At 34.3% G+C, this 16015-nt stretch overlaps 2 protein-coding genes across 2 annotated transcripts; one reads left to right on the top strand and one right to left on the bottom strand.

The window, feature by feature from the left end:
• Positions 1–741: 741 nt before the first annotated feature.
• On the bottom strand, positions 742–6756 carry LOC117996163 (syntenin-1-like). The gene is made up of 4 exons (XM_034984173.2): positions 6271–6756; positions 5200–5528; positions 4437–4700; positions 742–3254 (listed from the first exon to the last, which is right to left on the bottom strand). The coding sequence occupies exons 1-4, from the start codon at positions 6505–6507 to the stop codon at positions 3206–3208; spliced, it is 879 nt and encodes a 292-aa protein (XP_034840064.1). The 5' UTR covers positions 6508–6756; the 3' UTR covers positions 742–3205.
• A 1423-nt stretch (positions 6757–8179) lies between these two features.
• On the top strand, positions 8180–15017 carry LOC117996149 (homeobox-like protein HDP1). The gene is made up of 6 exons (XM_034984151.2): positions 8180–8370; positions 8661–8854; positions 9727–9837; positions 10177–10335; positions 11023–14480; positions 14854–15017. The coding sequence occupies exons 1-6, from the start codon at positions 8333–8335 to the stop codon at positions 14863–14865; spliced, it is 3972 nt and encodes a 1323-aa protein (XP_034840042.1). The 5' UTR covers positions 8180–8332; the 3' UTR covers positions 14866–15017.
• The last annotated feature ends 998 nt before the right edge of the window (positions 15018–16015 follow it).

Below are 16015 nucleotides of genomic sequence, written 5' to 3'. Positions count from 1 at the left end.
CCACTGTATTCTAAATACTATCTGTCCCGGCTTGCGCGTGGTTTTGTTCGCGTGCGCGAATGGACTCCCTTGAAAAAGGACCCCGTATGGGTTCGAAACTAGTCGGGCTAACGTCGACTACACACGTGAGTAAAGCCGGGACAGATAGTATTTAGAATGGAAATCACTCACGGTAGTTTAAACGCTAAAATATCCACTGTATATCCAAATACATAAAGCTGAGATTAAAATAACTCTGCTCTATTCTGTTTTCGCGGCCCTTGTGGTCCGAGATCCCACTGCCGCCAGACGTTTATTTTCTGATAAACAAAACGTGTGGGATAGAGTAGTGCTAGTGTGAACTTTTAATGTAGGTACGCCTATTCGCCAGCTTGTACCTCGGGCACCTCGGGCCAATTTTGCGAGCTTTAAAGCGTCTTGCGGAAATTACCGCCGACAGGAAGTGTCTGGCAGTACCTATTGAATATTTATTATTAACTATATCTTGTAAACCAAACATGAAAACCAGCAGTCAGACTTTAAGAAAAGTAGGTACCTAAGTATTTTTTTTTTATCGGTACTTTCAGTAGCTGATACCAATAAATTAGCCCACAGCACTAGCTAGCAGATATGCGTAGGTACCTACGTTAATAGTACACACTAACACCCACATATTATGTTTCTCAGAAAATCAGGAAGGTCTGGCGGCAGTGGGATCCTGCTCTAGAAAGTAGATACGTTGTCAAAAAAACTATAAGCAAATAAATGTAATATAAATTTTATTTTCCATTAATATAAAAATCTTATCACGGCATAACTATAATGTTTAACCATCTCCACAAAACGAATCACCAGTTTGCATATTATCTCGGAGTACGTTAAAACAGGTAGGTTTTACCGTGACGTTCGTTATAACGTTCTACACTCAAAATCTATCAACGTTGTAGAAATTTGCAAACTCGTACTAAGTCTATCCCTGAGATGGCGAAACAAGCGAATAAAAATGTATTAATATTAAACACATACAAACGAGCACATTAACCAACAACTTCAGTCCGATTATCGAAATATGGCATTTATTTTTCGTTGGTACCTAATTAGTTTTTAACATAACAATATTTTATATTTGATCATAAAGAAAATACACAATAAAAAAAAGAAATCATTTTTTAATGTGGCCGTTCGGTATGAAACATACAAATCTAAAGTTAATCCTAAATAGTCTAATCATAATGTCATTGCAAGGAGATACCTAATAAATATCTTTTAAATCTTTGAATAATAATTATGGACAGTAATAATTGTACAAATTAATAACTTATGTTATTGCAGCACGTACCTACTCTATCACACTTCTGTATGATAAAGTAGGTACTCTGAATTGTAACTTGGATGCAATCATAATATTATCATTAATTATTATTATAGTCATTAGTTTATTACGTATACATATAAAACATAAATAAATACGGATTTTTGCAACACTGTTTTTATAAATATCTGTGTCAGCTTATTGCTATGACGATTATATGGATGCGGAATGTGATATTATAATATAGTCCATACAATATGACTCCTCACGCGCCATTTTAACTGTCAAGGTACACCTTTAAAGTAAGGACTAAAATCGTACTTTTGACATGAATTTGATACAAAAAGTTAAAATAGCACGTGAGGAGTTAAATTTTACGCGTTATATATAATATATTTATTTATATGGCGCTTAATAAATGTAAATCTACTTGAATGGCAGAATACCCCCTTTAAAAATATTATGATACAGTCCGCGCCAATTAAATATTCGTTGTCACATTACTTTTTAGGCGTCAGTGGGGCGCGCGAGGAGAGGGAGCGGGACACGCCAACCCGCGCGCCACGCCACATCTCGCGTTCGTCATCTGCATTAGTGTGAGTGCTACATCCGTACACAGTAAACGAGCGCGTGAAACAATAACTGCGCGAGCTCGCACTCGCATCGTATAGTACGCGAAAGGCTGAGATAGCAATCGGGGAGGACGCCGGTGCGGGCGAGTGCGGGTGACTTGCGGGTATGCGGGGCGTTCCCCCGCCTCATACCCCGATTGCCATCTCGACCTGTTGCGGACTATAGGTCAGACGCGACTACTTAATTGTCGGTAACTATATTGTGTTAAAGTAATTATTCAGAGCGTTATAGAGCTAGTCATCTCTAAGTCTGAACACAGCCTAGCTGCTAAAAGTTAGTATCAAAACAGTTTTCATTATTAAAAAATCAGTAAACTTTGGCTAACTTTCCTTGTATCAATAAAATCGGAATCCAGAGCAATCATTTAATTTGGCGTATTTTGTAAGTAGATAATATGTATTAAGGCTGTGGAATCAAATCACAAACGTCAAAAGATCAAACTAAATGAACCAAGTTTTGGTATAATTTTGAAATAATGTAGTAAGAACAAAATAAGATCTTCACAGCCCCTACTGACTATCATCTAAATATATAAAACGAAAAGGTGACTGACTGACTGATCTATCAACGCACAGCTTAAACTACTGCACTGCTTGGGCTGAAATTTGGCATGCAGATAGCTATTATGGCGTAGACATCCGCTAAGAAAGGATTTTCGAAAATTCAACCCTTAAGGGGGTAAAATAGGGGTTCGAAATTTGTGTAGTCCACGCGGATGAAGTCGGGGGCATAAGCTAGTAAACTATAAACGATTACACTATAAATGATTTGAACTGAAATTTAATATAATTAATTAATTATTACAAAATATGATTATGTTGTCTCAAAACATCAAATAAAGCACTTGTCCAACAGCAATTTTAAGCTAGGCTTGCCTTTGATTTTCTATGAAATATGTCATACAGCACATTGCATTATATTTTGGTCAGGACCTGCAATATGCTCAATATGATTAATAGAAAATCAAAGGTATCATTGGCACATATTGCTTTGTGACTAATGCTTTAAGATTATCCTTTTATCCATAAAGATTATCTTTTTATCCTAAACCACAATCTAAATGCTGTTTTTTGTGACAAAAACAATTATTCAAAATATAATCAACTTTGGTCAAAATTGACATGTTATTTCAATTTGAATCTTATAAATAAATTGACACTATAGAACTTCTAAATTAGGATAAAAGTACAAAATTTAGTGCTGGTAATATAAAAACTATATAAATTCGTGCCTCTGTGAAATATAATTTCAAAAATATTACTTTGTCAACTCCTTTTCATTTTACACAGCAGGTGTGCGGTCCAATTCTTTGAACAATGCGGATGACATTCTGTAATAAAAAAATTAATAGATGAGTAATAGGGAAAAACCAACTAAGGAAAAGGCTATGACTAATAATAGCTTTTGAAGTCTGTTTCACAAGGTATATTTTAGGTTCTAGTAGACCGATTTGACAAAAATCTGTTTATAATTTTGACGACCTCCCTGGCGCAGTGGTATGCGCTGTGGTCTTATGAGTGGGAAGTCCCGGGTTCGATTCCTGGCAGGGATTTGGAATTTATAATTTCAAAATTTCTGATCTGTTCTGGTGGGAGGGCTCGGCCGTGGCTAGTTACCACCCTACCGGCAAAGCCGTGCCGCCACCAAGCGATTTAACTTCCGGTACGATGCCGTGGTTAGCCCGCTCGCACCTTAGACTGCATCGTCACTTACACATTACAGTCAAGGGTAACTTGTATCTGAATTTAAAAAAAAATCTATATATAAAAAAGGAAAAGCTGACTGACTGATCCATCAACGCACAGCTCAAACCACTGGACAGATCGGGATAATCGGGCCATTTCGCTATAAAATCCTGGTGTTGTGAAACATGAATAATGGATTGTCTCTTATCAACAACAAAGTAGTACTTATACCTGTTTAATATCTATTATTAGTTCTTTCATTACACTCATTGAATGAGTCATTCTATCAATAGATTAAAAATATGATACCTACATAAAATTGGCTTTAATACATAAACAACTACTTTAGAACCCTACATATTTTTTAATTTTTATAGTATCGGCTTTGTTACGATTTTCACAGACTTATTTTTACGCGATATTTAGACGCGACTACGTCCGCGTAGACTACACAAATTTCAACCCCCTTAGGGGTTGAATTTTTCGAAATCCATTCTTAGCGGTTGTATACAATATACATCATAATAGCTATCTGCATACCAAATTTCAGCTCGGTCCGTCCAGTAGTTTGAGCTGTGGGTTGATAGATCAGTCAGTCAGTCAGTCACTTTATCTTTTTATATTTAGAAGATTAGCATCATAGTTCAACCAATTTGAATTTACATTCCACATTTATAAATTTAACACACCTATACTTTCAAGGAAAATCCATCTATCTATTAAGAAGAAAAATTAGAATCCTTACAGTAATTTCCGAGAATACCATACACACACAGACAAACTCAGCAGAGAGTTTATAGTAGTGTATTTATATTTGCAATACTCACTTGCTTATCATATGTTTGTAGATATATTGTGGAATAATGGTTATGTTTACAACGGAGGGGCTGGCATCGATCACCTTTGATATTTCCTTATCTTTCATGCCCACAACGTTGACAGTGTTTATCTCCAGTAGTTGATGGTCAGTCAATAGACCGTTCCGTGCCGCAGATGAATCCTTCACCAATCCAACAATATTCCCATCCTTGAATTGGAATCCAACATGTCCAAGGGAATCCTTATGCAGGGTAACAGTCCTCTCAAAAGGCCTAGAATACATATAGTTATTATATAGTTAGGTGTTGTGTTTAGGTACCTACAAAAAGTCATTAATGCTGAAATCCATCATCAATAAAGATAGCCAAGAAGAAAAGGACCTTTTTTGTAATTAATCACTACCATACTATAAATAGAAAGAGTAGAGAGTTGGGAAGGCTTATGTCCAGCAAACAGGCTGATTATAGATTAATTGATTGATACTATAGGTAAATGCAAAACTGTACATTTGTTGGTTTGTCCTGCAATCATATAACAACGGAGGAGCTAAATAATGTGATTTTTGCATGGATATAGCTGTTATAGACCTGGGAAATTATGTGGGCTACTTTTAATCCTGGGAGAACAAAGAGTTTCAACAGCATTATTAATAACCTATATTGACATGGACAAAGTCTCAGGCATCATGTCATAATAGATGATGCTTTGCCAGCCTAAAGATGTCCATCAATTAACCGTACCATACATTACAAAATACAATACAATAATTACCTGTCACGAACAGCCATATTGATTCCATTTGTAGGTGCCTTTTTGAGAATAGCATGACATTCCTCCATAGACATTCCTGCCATTGCTATGTTGTTGATCTCCAAAATTTGGTCACCGAATCTGAGTCCAGCCAGAGCAGCCGGGCTGCCGGCCGCAACATAGCATACAAAGACTCCATTATTAACTGAGTGGAGCCTTAAACCACATTTCCCATCTCTGTCTTTACAGAGTATGACTTGTCTGATACCATTGGTGACTGTTGCCTTCAAGAGACTCGGGGATTGGAAAGAGATAGGTGCTATCATACTCACTGCACCAGAAGGTTGCACCTTAAGAAACAAAGAACAATGATAATAAGCGAGGTTTAGATTAGCAAGAATACTTGCAGAAGTTGACTTCTGCAAGCTTTTTCTACCGTGTAAACAATCACGTCAAGTTTTGTAATTTGCTGGACTTGCTGCGAGTCACAAATGTATGTAAATGTACAATATTGCTTGTAGTGTAAACAATTCTGCAAGTAATTGCAGAAAAACTTGCAAGAAGTTTTTGCTGTCTAAACCTCGCTATAAACTAGAAGCGAAGTGAAGGAAAACATCATGAGGATAGGAAACCCCCACGCCTGAGAGTTCTCTATAATGTTCTCAAAGGTGTGTGAACTCTGCCAACCCACACATGGCCAGCATGGTAGACTGTGACCATAAACCTTCACACTCTGAAAGACTTGTGCTCTGTAGTGAGATGGCGATGGGTTTATCATGATGATGATGTTGAATAGACTAGACTTTGAATGATAGATGAATTGGAGTGCCCTATAGTATAACTAAACTAATAAGTACATGAGAAAGTATGTATGTCAGTTTGCTTGTTACTTTTCTGAGTGTTAAACTACTGACTGACTCATCTTGATAAAGCTGGTGTTTTGAGGACAGACAGGTTACTATCAAGTGAAAAATTGTTTTAATCCCACAAGAAGTTGAAAGTGGCTGAATGTGGTGTCAGAAAAGCATTGATTAATGCTATAAAGCTAATATTTTGGTAAGTAGATATTGAGTTACGGTTACGATAACTTACGGTTTGTATCTGATATTCTGGCATGTTGACTGCAATAACATCTTGTGAAAGCTCCAGTCCCATATATTCTCCAAGTGCAGGGTAGACATGTATAGGTGCATTAGGGGCGACGGGCGCGGCTGGTGCAGTAATCGGCTGATACGTCGAATGGTACGAAGGTGGTGCATGGTCTTGAGCCATTTGGGCTCGGACCATCTTGTCCACTTTCATATCTTCCAACGAGGGGTACAGCGACATGTTGGCTTTGCACAAGATTTTGTATGAAAATACAGTAATTTTATATGACCCAACAAAATGTACTTTATTGACACGTTTTTTTCACTGTATACCTAACTTTATAGTTTTACAAGAATCTGGTAAGATCCTTGTCCTCAAAAAGAAATTGAAAGCAGTAAACACAGTTTACAATAAGCAGGAAAGGAAAGACCGTGGAAAGACGCTAATGTTAGCTATTGAATGACGTTATGACGTTATTGGGAAAAACAATGAATTGATTAGAAACGCTGTCGATTAGTCAGAACTAGGGATGTCGGAAGTCGGAAGTGCCTTAAAAATAAAATATCGATATATATCGATACTTATAATAGTGTTAAGTCGTGGGCCATAAATAATAATAATTTTAAAGGGACCAATCACAGATATACACCTACAGATATGCAACTAGCATGGCCCCTATTGTCCCTCTCACTCTAGCAGAGGTAGTTACAATACTTGTGAAATGTCCTTCTATTTTACGTTAGCTTTGACTATTGTAGCCTCGTACACTGCAACCCACCTTTTCACAGTAACTTCAAAAAAAAAAATTGTATTGAATTTTCAAAACAAATCAATTATTTCTTTAAAATACTTGAGTCAACATAAGCTCACTTCACGTTGTTTGTTAAGATCTCACGTTCAAAACATGTCTTGACAAACATACATTTACTCTTTGTGACAAACAAAAAGTGGCTACGATGATTAGGACAAAAGTGATGATTCGTCACGTTCTGATAAGAGCTTGAATGCATAATTTAGCTGTCTCGCTCTAACAGTAAGAGTCGCAATAGGGCAACTTCTACTTCTTCTATTTGTTCTGAAGGGCCAATCCATGACCAATCTGATAATTTTTTTTACGACTCTGGGTTCTAGCGTTTTCAGCTAAATCCGATCGAGCATCGATTTTTAAATGAATAATATAGTAAAAGTAAAAACATAAGTAGTTAAATAACTAATTTGTTTATCGGTCCGGAAAAAATATCAATTTTTTCTCCTATCCTTTTCGATAGTTAGAATTTAATTGAATACATCGATAAATCGAAAAATTAAATTTCTTTCAATAATATAACTATATGGAACAAATAATATCGATATATCGATGTATTGTTCTTTTTTCGCCAAGCCTAGTCAGAACTCAAAACTTCTGCAACGGGTCAAAGTCGAAAAGGAACCGGTGAGTGTGACCATCGTCAAAATAGATAAAATCTGCCATCATCGTAGATTGAGTAAAAAAGCTAGGTCAAAGTTCGGTGTAACTGCGTATGAGATAGCGATAGCACGACGTAACGATGAATAACACGACAATTATTACCATTGTTTAGTAGTCAATATTTGTCTTAACCGATCAACAATATTTGGATTAAACGTTTTTATGTGAAAACAAGTAAATAACTAATGAGAAATACAATGACGCCACGAATTCTCAAAGTTTGTTTTGCAACTAAAGTTGTATTGCTTGAAAAAAATCGGTTACACGATAAGGAACAAAAACTAGGTTAGCTGCGTCTCTGTTTATCACATTAGTAACTTTATCTGTGCTCTGTTTTTGGTGTGAATGAGAAAGCAAACGTTCCTGTATCTAGCTTTATTACTCTATCTACGGTCTACGGCTAGCAACTTTTTTTAAATGTCAATGTCAATTGTCAACAGAGATGTTAAATTTGGAAAATGTCATTAGTCAAAAGTTCAAAACAATAATAAAAAAAGTAGAAGTTAGAACCCTTCATTTATCTAACTTATATAAAAATATTATGTGCTAAAATTCGTTTTAGCTAATTTTCAACGTAAATACTCATTATTTAGTAAAATGGAACCTAGCTCTACAAATAAACAACGTACACCAAGGTAAGTAATCTCTGTAGAATGCCACTGAGTTCTTGTAGTGATTTTCAATTTATAATCATTAATTCTCAAAGTTTAAGCTTTACAATCATTCAATTATTATATTTTTATTCCTAATGTAAATTACTATGAAATTTTGCAATCCATTATGTAGGTACTTACCTACCTATTTACCTAATTTTATCAGCTTGAGAAATCTGATCTCTATGCTTATTGATTATGATTCATGTTAAGATTGTAAATTTTATTTCTGTATATTTTATCATATTTCGAATCTACTTCATGATTTTCAGCCGATGCCGAGAATGGGAACGTCAACGACGCATAAAATTTAATGATGCCATTTCAAAACTTGGAGAGATTGTTAAATCAATAAACAGAGCTAATAATGATGAAGAAGCAGATAACGTACAGTATCCTAAAATTGAGATAGTACAAAAAGCTATAATTTGCTTAACAAACTGTGTTCAAGAAAAAACAAAGCTCAGTAAGTTATTATTTACCGATACATAAATCATAACTAGTAGATGACTTTGACTCTGTTGGGGTAGATTTTTTGAATTGTTCTTTATCCCGAAGAGATTTTCATCATGATCAGTCCCTATCTCCCTGATAAACCACTGAACTGGCCTTGATTAAATTTGACACTGTAGAAATGGCTCAAACATTTATAGAACCTAGGTATGATACTTTTCATTGTGGTACAATATCCTAGTGACATAGTAAAGCAGAAATTCGTTGCTGGTGATGATTTAGTAACAGTTAATAATATGCACCATTATTTTACTAGATGATGCCCACAAGTTTGAAATATGCCATGGAAACTGTTCACTTTTGCCAGGATAAAAAGTGGTCCATGTTATGTTAGGTTATTTTATTGTATGACTTGTTTTTCAATGCATATTGTGACTGCCCGTAAATTGAGTTACATACACAAGACCTATAAAACTCATAAACATATTTTGCATTTTAAGTGTGTAATTCTGTGGGCGGTTCTGTGACAAATAAAATTAAAATGAAATGTCTGTGTCTCCATGTGGAATAGATAATGCCAGCGACTTTATCTACTATAATATTATACATGTAGATTAAGATATTAAAAATCCCACCAGGACTCTTTGATTTTCTGGTATCAAAAGTAGTCTATGTCCAACCCAAGATGCTATGCTATGCTAGCTATCTCTGTGCTAAATTTCGCCAAAATTGTTTAAAAAAATGGGCCATGAAAATCAGACAGGCAGACTTATTTTCGCTTTTATTATGTGCCCATAATAACACCTGTGCCTAAGCCAATTGTAATGGTTGCATATTTTAAAATGTCTTAAATGCATTGGTAAGTAATTAAAAAATATATTTCAGAAGCAGACATATTAGCTTTAGAAATAAAATTAGAAACCATAGAAAAACACAAAAATAACAAAAATGATGTCTCAATACAAGTTACTCTTGGTATAAATAAGAAAATTCCACGTAAGTTATTTTACTAATGCAAAATTAAAGATTTTGTTATTTTACTACGTTTTATCAATTATAAATAAATTATTGTTTTTCTATTATAAATAATATCTATCCCGGCTGTACTCACGTGTCTAGTCGACGTTAGCCTGACTAGTTTCGATATTATTTATAATGGAAATCACTCACGGTAGTTTAAACGCCATAATATTGTTTTTCTGTTATATATAACAGCTTCAAAATATTTTGAAATTATCAAAAGCATTAATTTTTTTTAGTTTTTATATAATGTATAAGTACTTATCTCTTTTAAATAACGCAAGCATGGTTTTAACTAACAATTTATCTTTATAGATTGCAAATGCGTGAAAGTTATGAATCAAAGTACCAAAACTGATAATTGTAGAGAAACAACAACAACAAACTTAAAACAAACAGGAAAAAAAACTAAAATAATAAATAGATGTCCACCAAAGTTACCAAAGTTATTACCAATAACAAATCTTAAAAAAGGTAAGTTTTTATAGAGCAAGACCCCCATAGTGCCAGATCTGCCTTATTTTCTGAGTCACAAAATGTAATAGAGTAGTCTTTGTATGTACCTTTAACGTACGGATATTTGCGAGCTTGGACCAAGGGCCAGTTTAAATCATCATCGATATCAGCTGCTAAATGTACGAAAAAATATTACTCACTTTTCTTAAAGTCTGGCTGTTGATTTTTATGTATGTTGTACAGAATATTGTAAATAATTAATAATCAATACTGCCAGACACCTCCCGTGGGGCGTAATTTCTGCCAAGCGCTGTAAAGTTAAAAAAAAAACTTAATCTTATACTTATAGTCCGATTTTTATTTTATGATAATCAGGGAACTATATCAATACTTTTTGTAAGCAGCCGGAACAATTGTAGGGGCCAAACATCGGCCAAACACGATTCAATGTCGCTGTAAGTAAGATTGCGCAGTCACTATTCGTTTGCTTGAATGTAAGCAAAATAAGAGTGCGAAATAATAACATTTAGCAGCTGATATCTTTAAATTGGCGCTTGGTCCAAGCTAGCAAATATCCCAACATCAAAGAAAAGGCAGATTTGGTGCTACGGGGATCTTGGTCAATTATGTTCTAATACTGTTTTCAAAAATAAGTGTATAATTGTTTAAAGCAAGTACTACATATTGGTTATTTCATTTTTTCAGAAGGTACAATTGTCATGTTACCTGCTACACCATATATATTTCCCCAAAGGCCAGTATTGTTTCCTCAAGCACCTACGTTTGTGTTGGTAGATACAAATCTTCAGCCACTAAATAAACAAGCAACAATTCCTATTATTAATAGAAATTCGAATGATATTACAAAAACAACAATGGTTAATGTGCTGCCTATCTCTGCATACTCCCACCCATTGTCAGCTAAAACTAAGAAAAGTAATCCAAAATCCAGAAATAATACAAACAAAAAATGTGTCAAAAGGGTCAAATTTAATGGGTCAAATGATAAAAAGGAAGAATATGCAGATAGTAAAGAAAAACCAACTGAAGAATTAGCAGACAAAAATGATGATATGAGTTCTAATGATAAGAAAGTGTCAGCTGCTGAAACAGTCATAGAGACTAGCAAAGGAACTGTAATCAATGAAAAATCAAAAAATCTTGAATCAGATAAATTGGCTTCTTCAAATGAGACTATCACTACAACAAATAAGATAAATATAAAAACAAAAAATGATTCTAATGTGACTCTTGATAATACTCTCGATGACCTTACAGGGTCACCAAAATGTGCAGGACCTTCAATCATCAAATCAAATAAAGGAACAATTATTGCAACCTTACCAAATTGCACTGCAGCCACTGAAAAAGTTATAAACACTATTACAATGCAAGAAGCTAATACAAAATGTACTAAAATCCCGCCTGATAAAAATATTGTAGAGAGTGAGAACAAAAATAAAGAAAACAAGATGCAAACTATCATAGATGCAACAATATGTGAACATGTTGTTGATGCCGGCAATGCACGTTTAGAATTAGCTGAAGAACTCTTAGCGGCTTCGCCAACTGCAGCGTTCTTAATGTCTTTTCCATTAGTTAGTGGAAATAGAGCTGACAGTCCTGCTGAGGAGGCTCCTAGTACTACTAATGTCAAAGAAACCAACCGTCGGAACGAAACACCTACACAACAAATTTCCTATTTTGACAAGTCTAATCTTGAACTTAAAAACAAAACTTCTAGCAAATCTCAGAACACTACTACTACCGCTACTACTACAACTACTACTTCTAATACTGTTGTCGATAAAGCTATTGAACAGCAAAAATATGAGAACAATAAATCAATGAATTTGAAACCTACAGTAACCGTTACTGTAACTAATGAGAATCCATTTTTAAATTTACCATTACCTTCTATAGTACCATCGAGTTGCACATTAACTGATTCAACATTTGGTTTAGACTTTGACTGTAATGTTACAAAAACTGTCACAAGTCAACCAACAACTTACAGTACGACTAATAATATTTTTTACAAAAGCGATCCCTTTAACTCAGTTAAAAGTACAATTTATAGCACAAGCAGTATTTCATCCGGTCACGAATTTAATAGTTTAGGATTATATCCATGTGCTATGGACAATTACTCTGGTAAAAATAAGTCTGATTATTCAAATGTAGAGGACAACCTAATGAAAATTAACTCCTCAAGGTTAACATATGATATTGATTTAGGTTGGTCTCATAAAAGTTTCGACTTTGTTAACTGTACAACTGGTGCAAACACGTTTCACAAAGATAACATTCTAACAACTGCTGCTACGCCGTTTTCGACAGCTTATAATCCATTTAATCCAGAATTCCATGTACCTTTAGTAACAAATTCAAACAAAAAGAACCCAGTAAGTAAAGCAAGTACTTTTCCTGAACAAATCACAAGCCTTTACTCTCAAAGTACTAATTTATGGCCAGAAGATGTTTCGTCTATATACACTAATAGTAACGTGTCAAGGAATTTTATTCCAAAGCAACAAAACTTTTTCTCTCCAGAAAATTTACATCCAAATATAAATGCAAAAACGATTGTAGCAAAACAATTTGATAACAAAAATATGACAGATAATACTCCTAATATAGTAAAATCGTCGCCTATTGTAGATCAGCACATAGTTGAAAAATATACAAAAAAATCTCCAAATAAAATGCATATAAATTGGATGACATCAGAAATAAGACCTTTGCAAAATAATTGCAACCAAAATCATACCAATTTAAAAGAGCCTGTCAAAATACCTTATTCTCAAATAGATCAAGTTACCAAAAAACTACCCCAAAGTGATAGTTGTTATTTTCCTATTAATATGCATAATTTTCCAACTCAGTCAAATCATGAAGAACTTCAAGTATGGCCTACTGCACGGCCAGCTGGAACTACTGAAATTAGTATAGAACCCCCTCCAATAAATCTGCCTACTTTGGTCGGAGATTTAGCTTTAGGCCCACATGACAAAAAGAAGAGTGAAATTGGAAATAGGATCTTACCACATACTGACTTACAAACTTGTGGTAATTTTCTCTCTGTTACTCAATTAATGAATCGTTCAAACGATAATATTATGCCTTCTCGGACTAACGGTCCGATGAACGAACCACAAAAATCAAAACAAAACTTATCTCATGTCGTAAATGAAACGAACAGAAAAACTATGCCCGCACGTTTAGAAACCCACCCACAAATCTGTTATGGTTTTAATGATTCAAAAGTTTCCCACCCATATGAAAATATAAACCAATTTTCGCAAACTAAATCTAAGCCTAATAATAAACCAGATAAGAATGCCAAAGCGCAGAAAAATAATTATTCAGCCGAGGCGTTAATACGCGGTGGCACAACGTGCAGTCAAAAATTACAAGACAACAATAATACAAAGTTCATGGGAACTTCACAGAAATATAATGACTTTAATGTGGCACACGATAGTGGAGTGGCCCAAGTATCACATTTTCCTCCGATTCTTGACTATTCAGATAATAACTACGCAGGACAGCAATTTTCAGGAACAAGTTTGTACAATTCCACCACAAATACAATATCGAATTCATTTTATTCAAATTTTATGCCTGGAAGTAGTAATTTAATGGCTGGCAATTATGCAGGTGGCTCATTTTCTAGTGAGTTCGTAGATTATAATCAAGTAGCAGAATGTAATTACTCAAACCAGAAGTATAATGAAATAAAAATGAAAAACAATGCCAGTACATTCCAACAAGATAAAGAACCAACTAATTATAAGAGTTCAAGAAGAGAATCCGCACCAAAACATAAGTTAGAATGTTCCAAAAAAGAATCCAGCAAGAAGTATCAAAGTAAGAGAACAAAACTAGCGAACGAAGTTGAAGAGTGGAATGAAAATAATTTGCTTTGGCAAAATAAAGCCCCAGTTAAAAGACATCAAAATTTAATGTCAGAAGAGCTACCATTCACGAACTATGTCGGAAATCAAATGCCGACACAATATCAGCCAGATTTTTTTAACAGCCATATAATGCAATCGAACATACAAAATGCAGGAACAAACACTGATAGATCTTTATCAAGCTTTCCAGTAGCTTCTCGTGCTAACTTTAATCTCAGCGCATTGTTTCCAGAAATAACAATGGTAAGCTAGAGTAGTAGATTTTATATTACATATAACTAAGTAAAAGGCTAGGCTCTGCTAGGCTTGCTTCTATACTGCAGAAGAAGCAATACAATACACGCCACAAACGGATCTTGTTCAGAACATAGTACCTACCTAAATAATTAAGGCTTCAATAATAATTTAAAAGAAGTAAGCTTGAACTTCCAAACATTTTTGCCTTTATTACATTACCGTAAGAACTGTTAAAAAAGGCCAATTTGCTGAATGACATAAAGCTCGATTTGTCCCTCTGTACACCAGTTACGTGAAGCGGTTTTGTGGAATATTACTGCTATATGTAATAAGTAACATTAACAGCATTCTTGAAACCATTAATTTTATTTTGTTTCAGAAGGTGCAATGACATTAGGTTACATCGGTTTATGTACCTATCGATTAGGTAAAGTATACGCGTTACGCAACTGTGATTAAGTAAATAATGTTATTTAATATTATAGTAAGTAGAAATTTTATACCTACACGCTTATTTATTCTAATAAATGTTCTATTATAATTAGGTTATAATTATTTTTCATACATAACCTTTTCCGCTAAGTTATGAATGTGAAACGATCTTATTAGTGGATTTCACAAAAATACCTAATAATATCTCGTAGTCGCCACGCAGCCCTGCAAAAGTGGCTGTTTTGTGTGAAACATAGCTTAGGTATGTAACCTAAAGATATAAAAAATTTTTACAAAAAAAATAAAAACCGACTTCGTTACACAAACACTAAAAATAGAAAAATAATTTAATTTATTACCGAATATATTCTGTATACAAGAGTTAATATAGTTCCATAATAATACTTTTTGGTGCCGTTGCCAATTAGCTTTAGCTGCGCGAATCGTCTAGACTTCATATTTTTATGGGACTCCACAATGGCACCTCATTGGCACCGACCCCAAAAAATATTATTATGGAACTATATTAACTCTTGTATACAGAATATATTCGGTAATAAATTAAATTATTTTTCTATTTTTAGTGTTTGTGTAACGAAGTCGGTTTTTATTTTTTTTGTAAAAATTTTTTATTTCACAATTTTTAGTGGCCCCATGGAATTATGCTATGACTGGGTAAAAATCTACTGTTTACTAAGCTATTACACTGATCGCGAGCAATTTACTCTTATCCGTTGCGGAGTTCCAGTATCTATCTTCGGAGATGTTCATCAGATCTTCACCAAATTGAAATGGGACCAACTTTGAAGTATACCCTTTCAAACAAAAAAAAATTTTTCAAAATCGGTCCAGGCGTTTTCGAGTAATCGGGGAACATACATAAAAAATAAAAAAAAAAAAAAAAAAAAAAAAAAGATTCCGACGAATTGAGAACCTCCTCCTTTTTTTGAAGTCGGTTAAAAATTACTCGTGCGTCAGAATGATAACAGGTAACTTACCAAGTTCAGGAAGGTTGCTGATTGCCGTGCTAATCCATAATCGAGGTTTGAGTCCGAAAATATATTACAGCCACATTTCGTCATTTTGATCGTAAAAAGTTAATAAACAGG

Source organism: Maniola hyperantus, chromosome 3 (genome assembly GCF_902806685.2).
Source record: "Maniola hyperantus chromosome 3, iAphHyp1.2, whole genome shotgun sequence".
Taxonomy (NCBI): domain Eukaryota; kingdom Metazoa; phylum Arthropoda; class Insecta; order Lepidoptera; family Nymphalidae; genus Maniola; species Maniola hyperantus.
This window is presented reverse-complemented; position numbering and strand designations above follow the sequence as displayed.

Excerpts from the sequence above, each read along its gene's own strand:
- LOC117996149 (XM_034984151.2), top strand. The coding sequence starts at position 8,333 with ATGGAACCTAGCTCTACAAATAAACAACGTACACCAAG. Across the intron at positions 9,838-10,176 it reads TATAAATAAGAAAATTCCAC|ATTGCAAATGCGTGAAAGTT; the intron begins GTAAGTTATTTT and ends TTATCTTTATAG. Across the intron at positions 10,336-11,022 it reads AATAACAAATCTTAAAAAAG|AAGGTACAATTGTCATGTTA; the intron begins GTAAGTTTTTAT and ends TCATTTTTTCAG.
- LOC117996163 (XM_034984173.2), bottom strand. The coding sequence starts at position 6,507 with ATGTCGCTGTACCCCTCGTTGGAAGATATGAAAGTGGACAAGATGGTC. Across the intron at positions 4,701-5,199 it reads AATATGGCTGTTCGTGACAG|GCCTTTTGAGAGGACTGTTA; the intron begins GTAATTATTGTA and ends TATGTATTCTAG. Across the intron at positions 3,255-4,436 it reads TACAAACATATGATAAGCAA|AATGTCATCCGCATTGTTCA; the intron begins GTGAGTATTGCA and ends TTTTTATTACAG.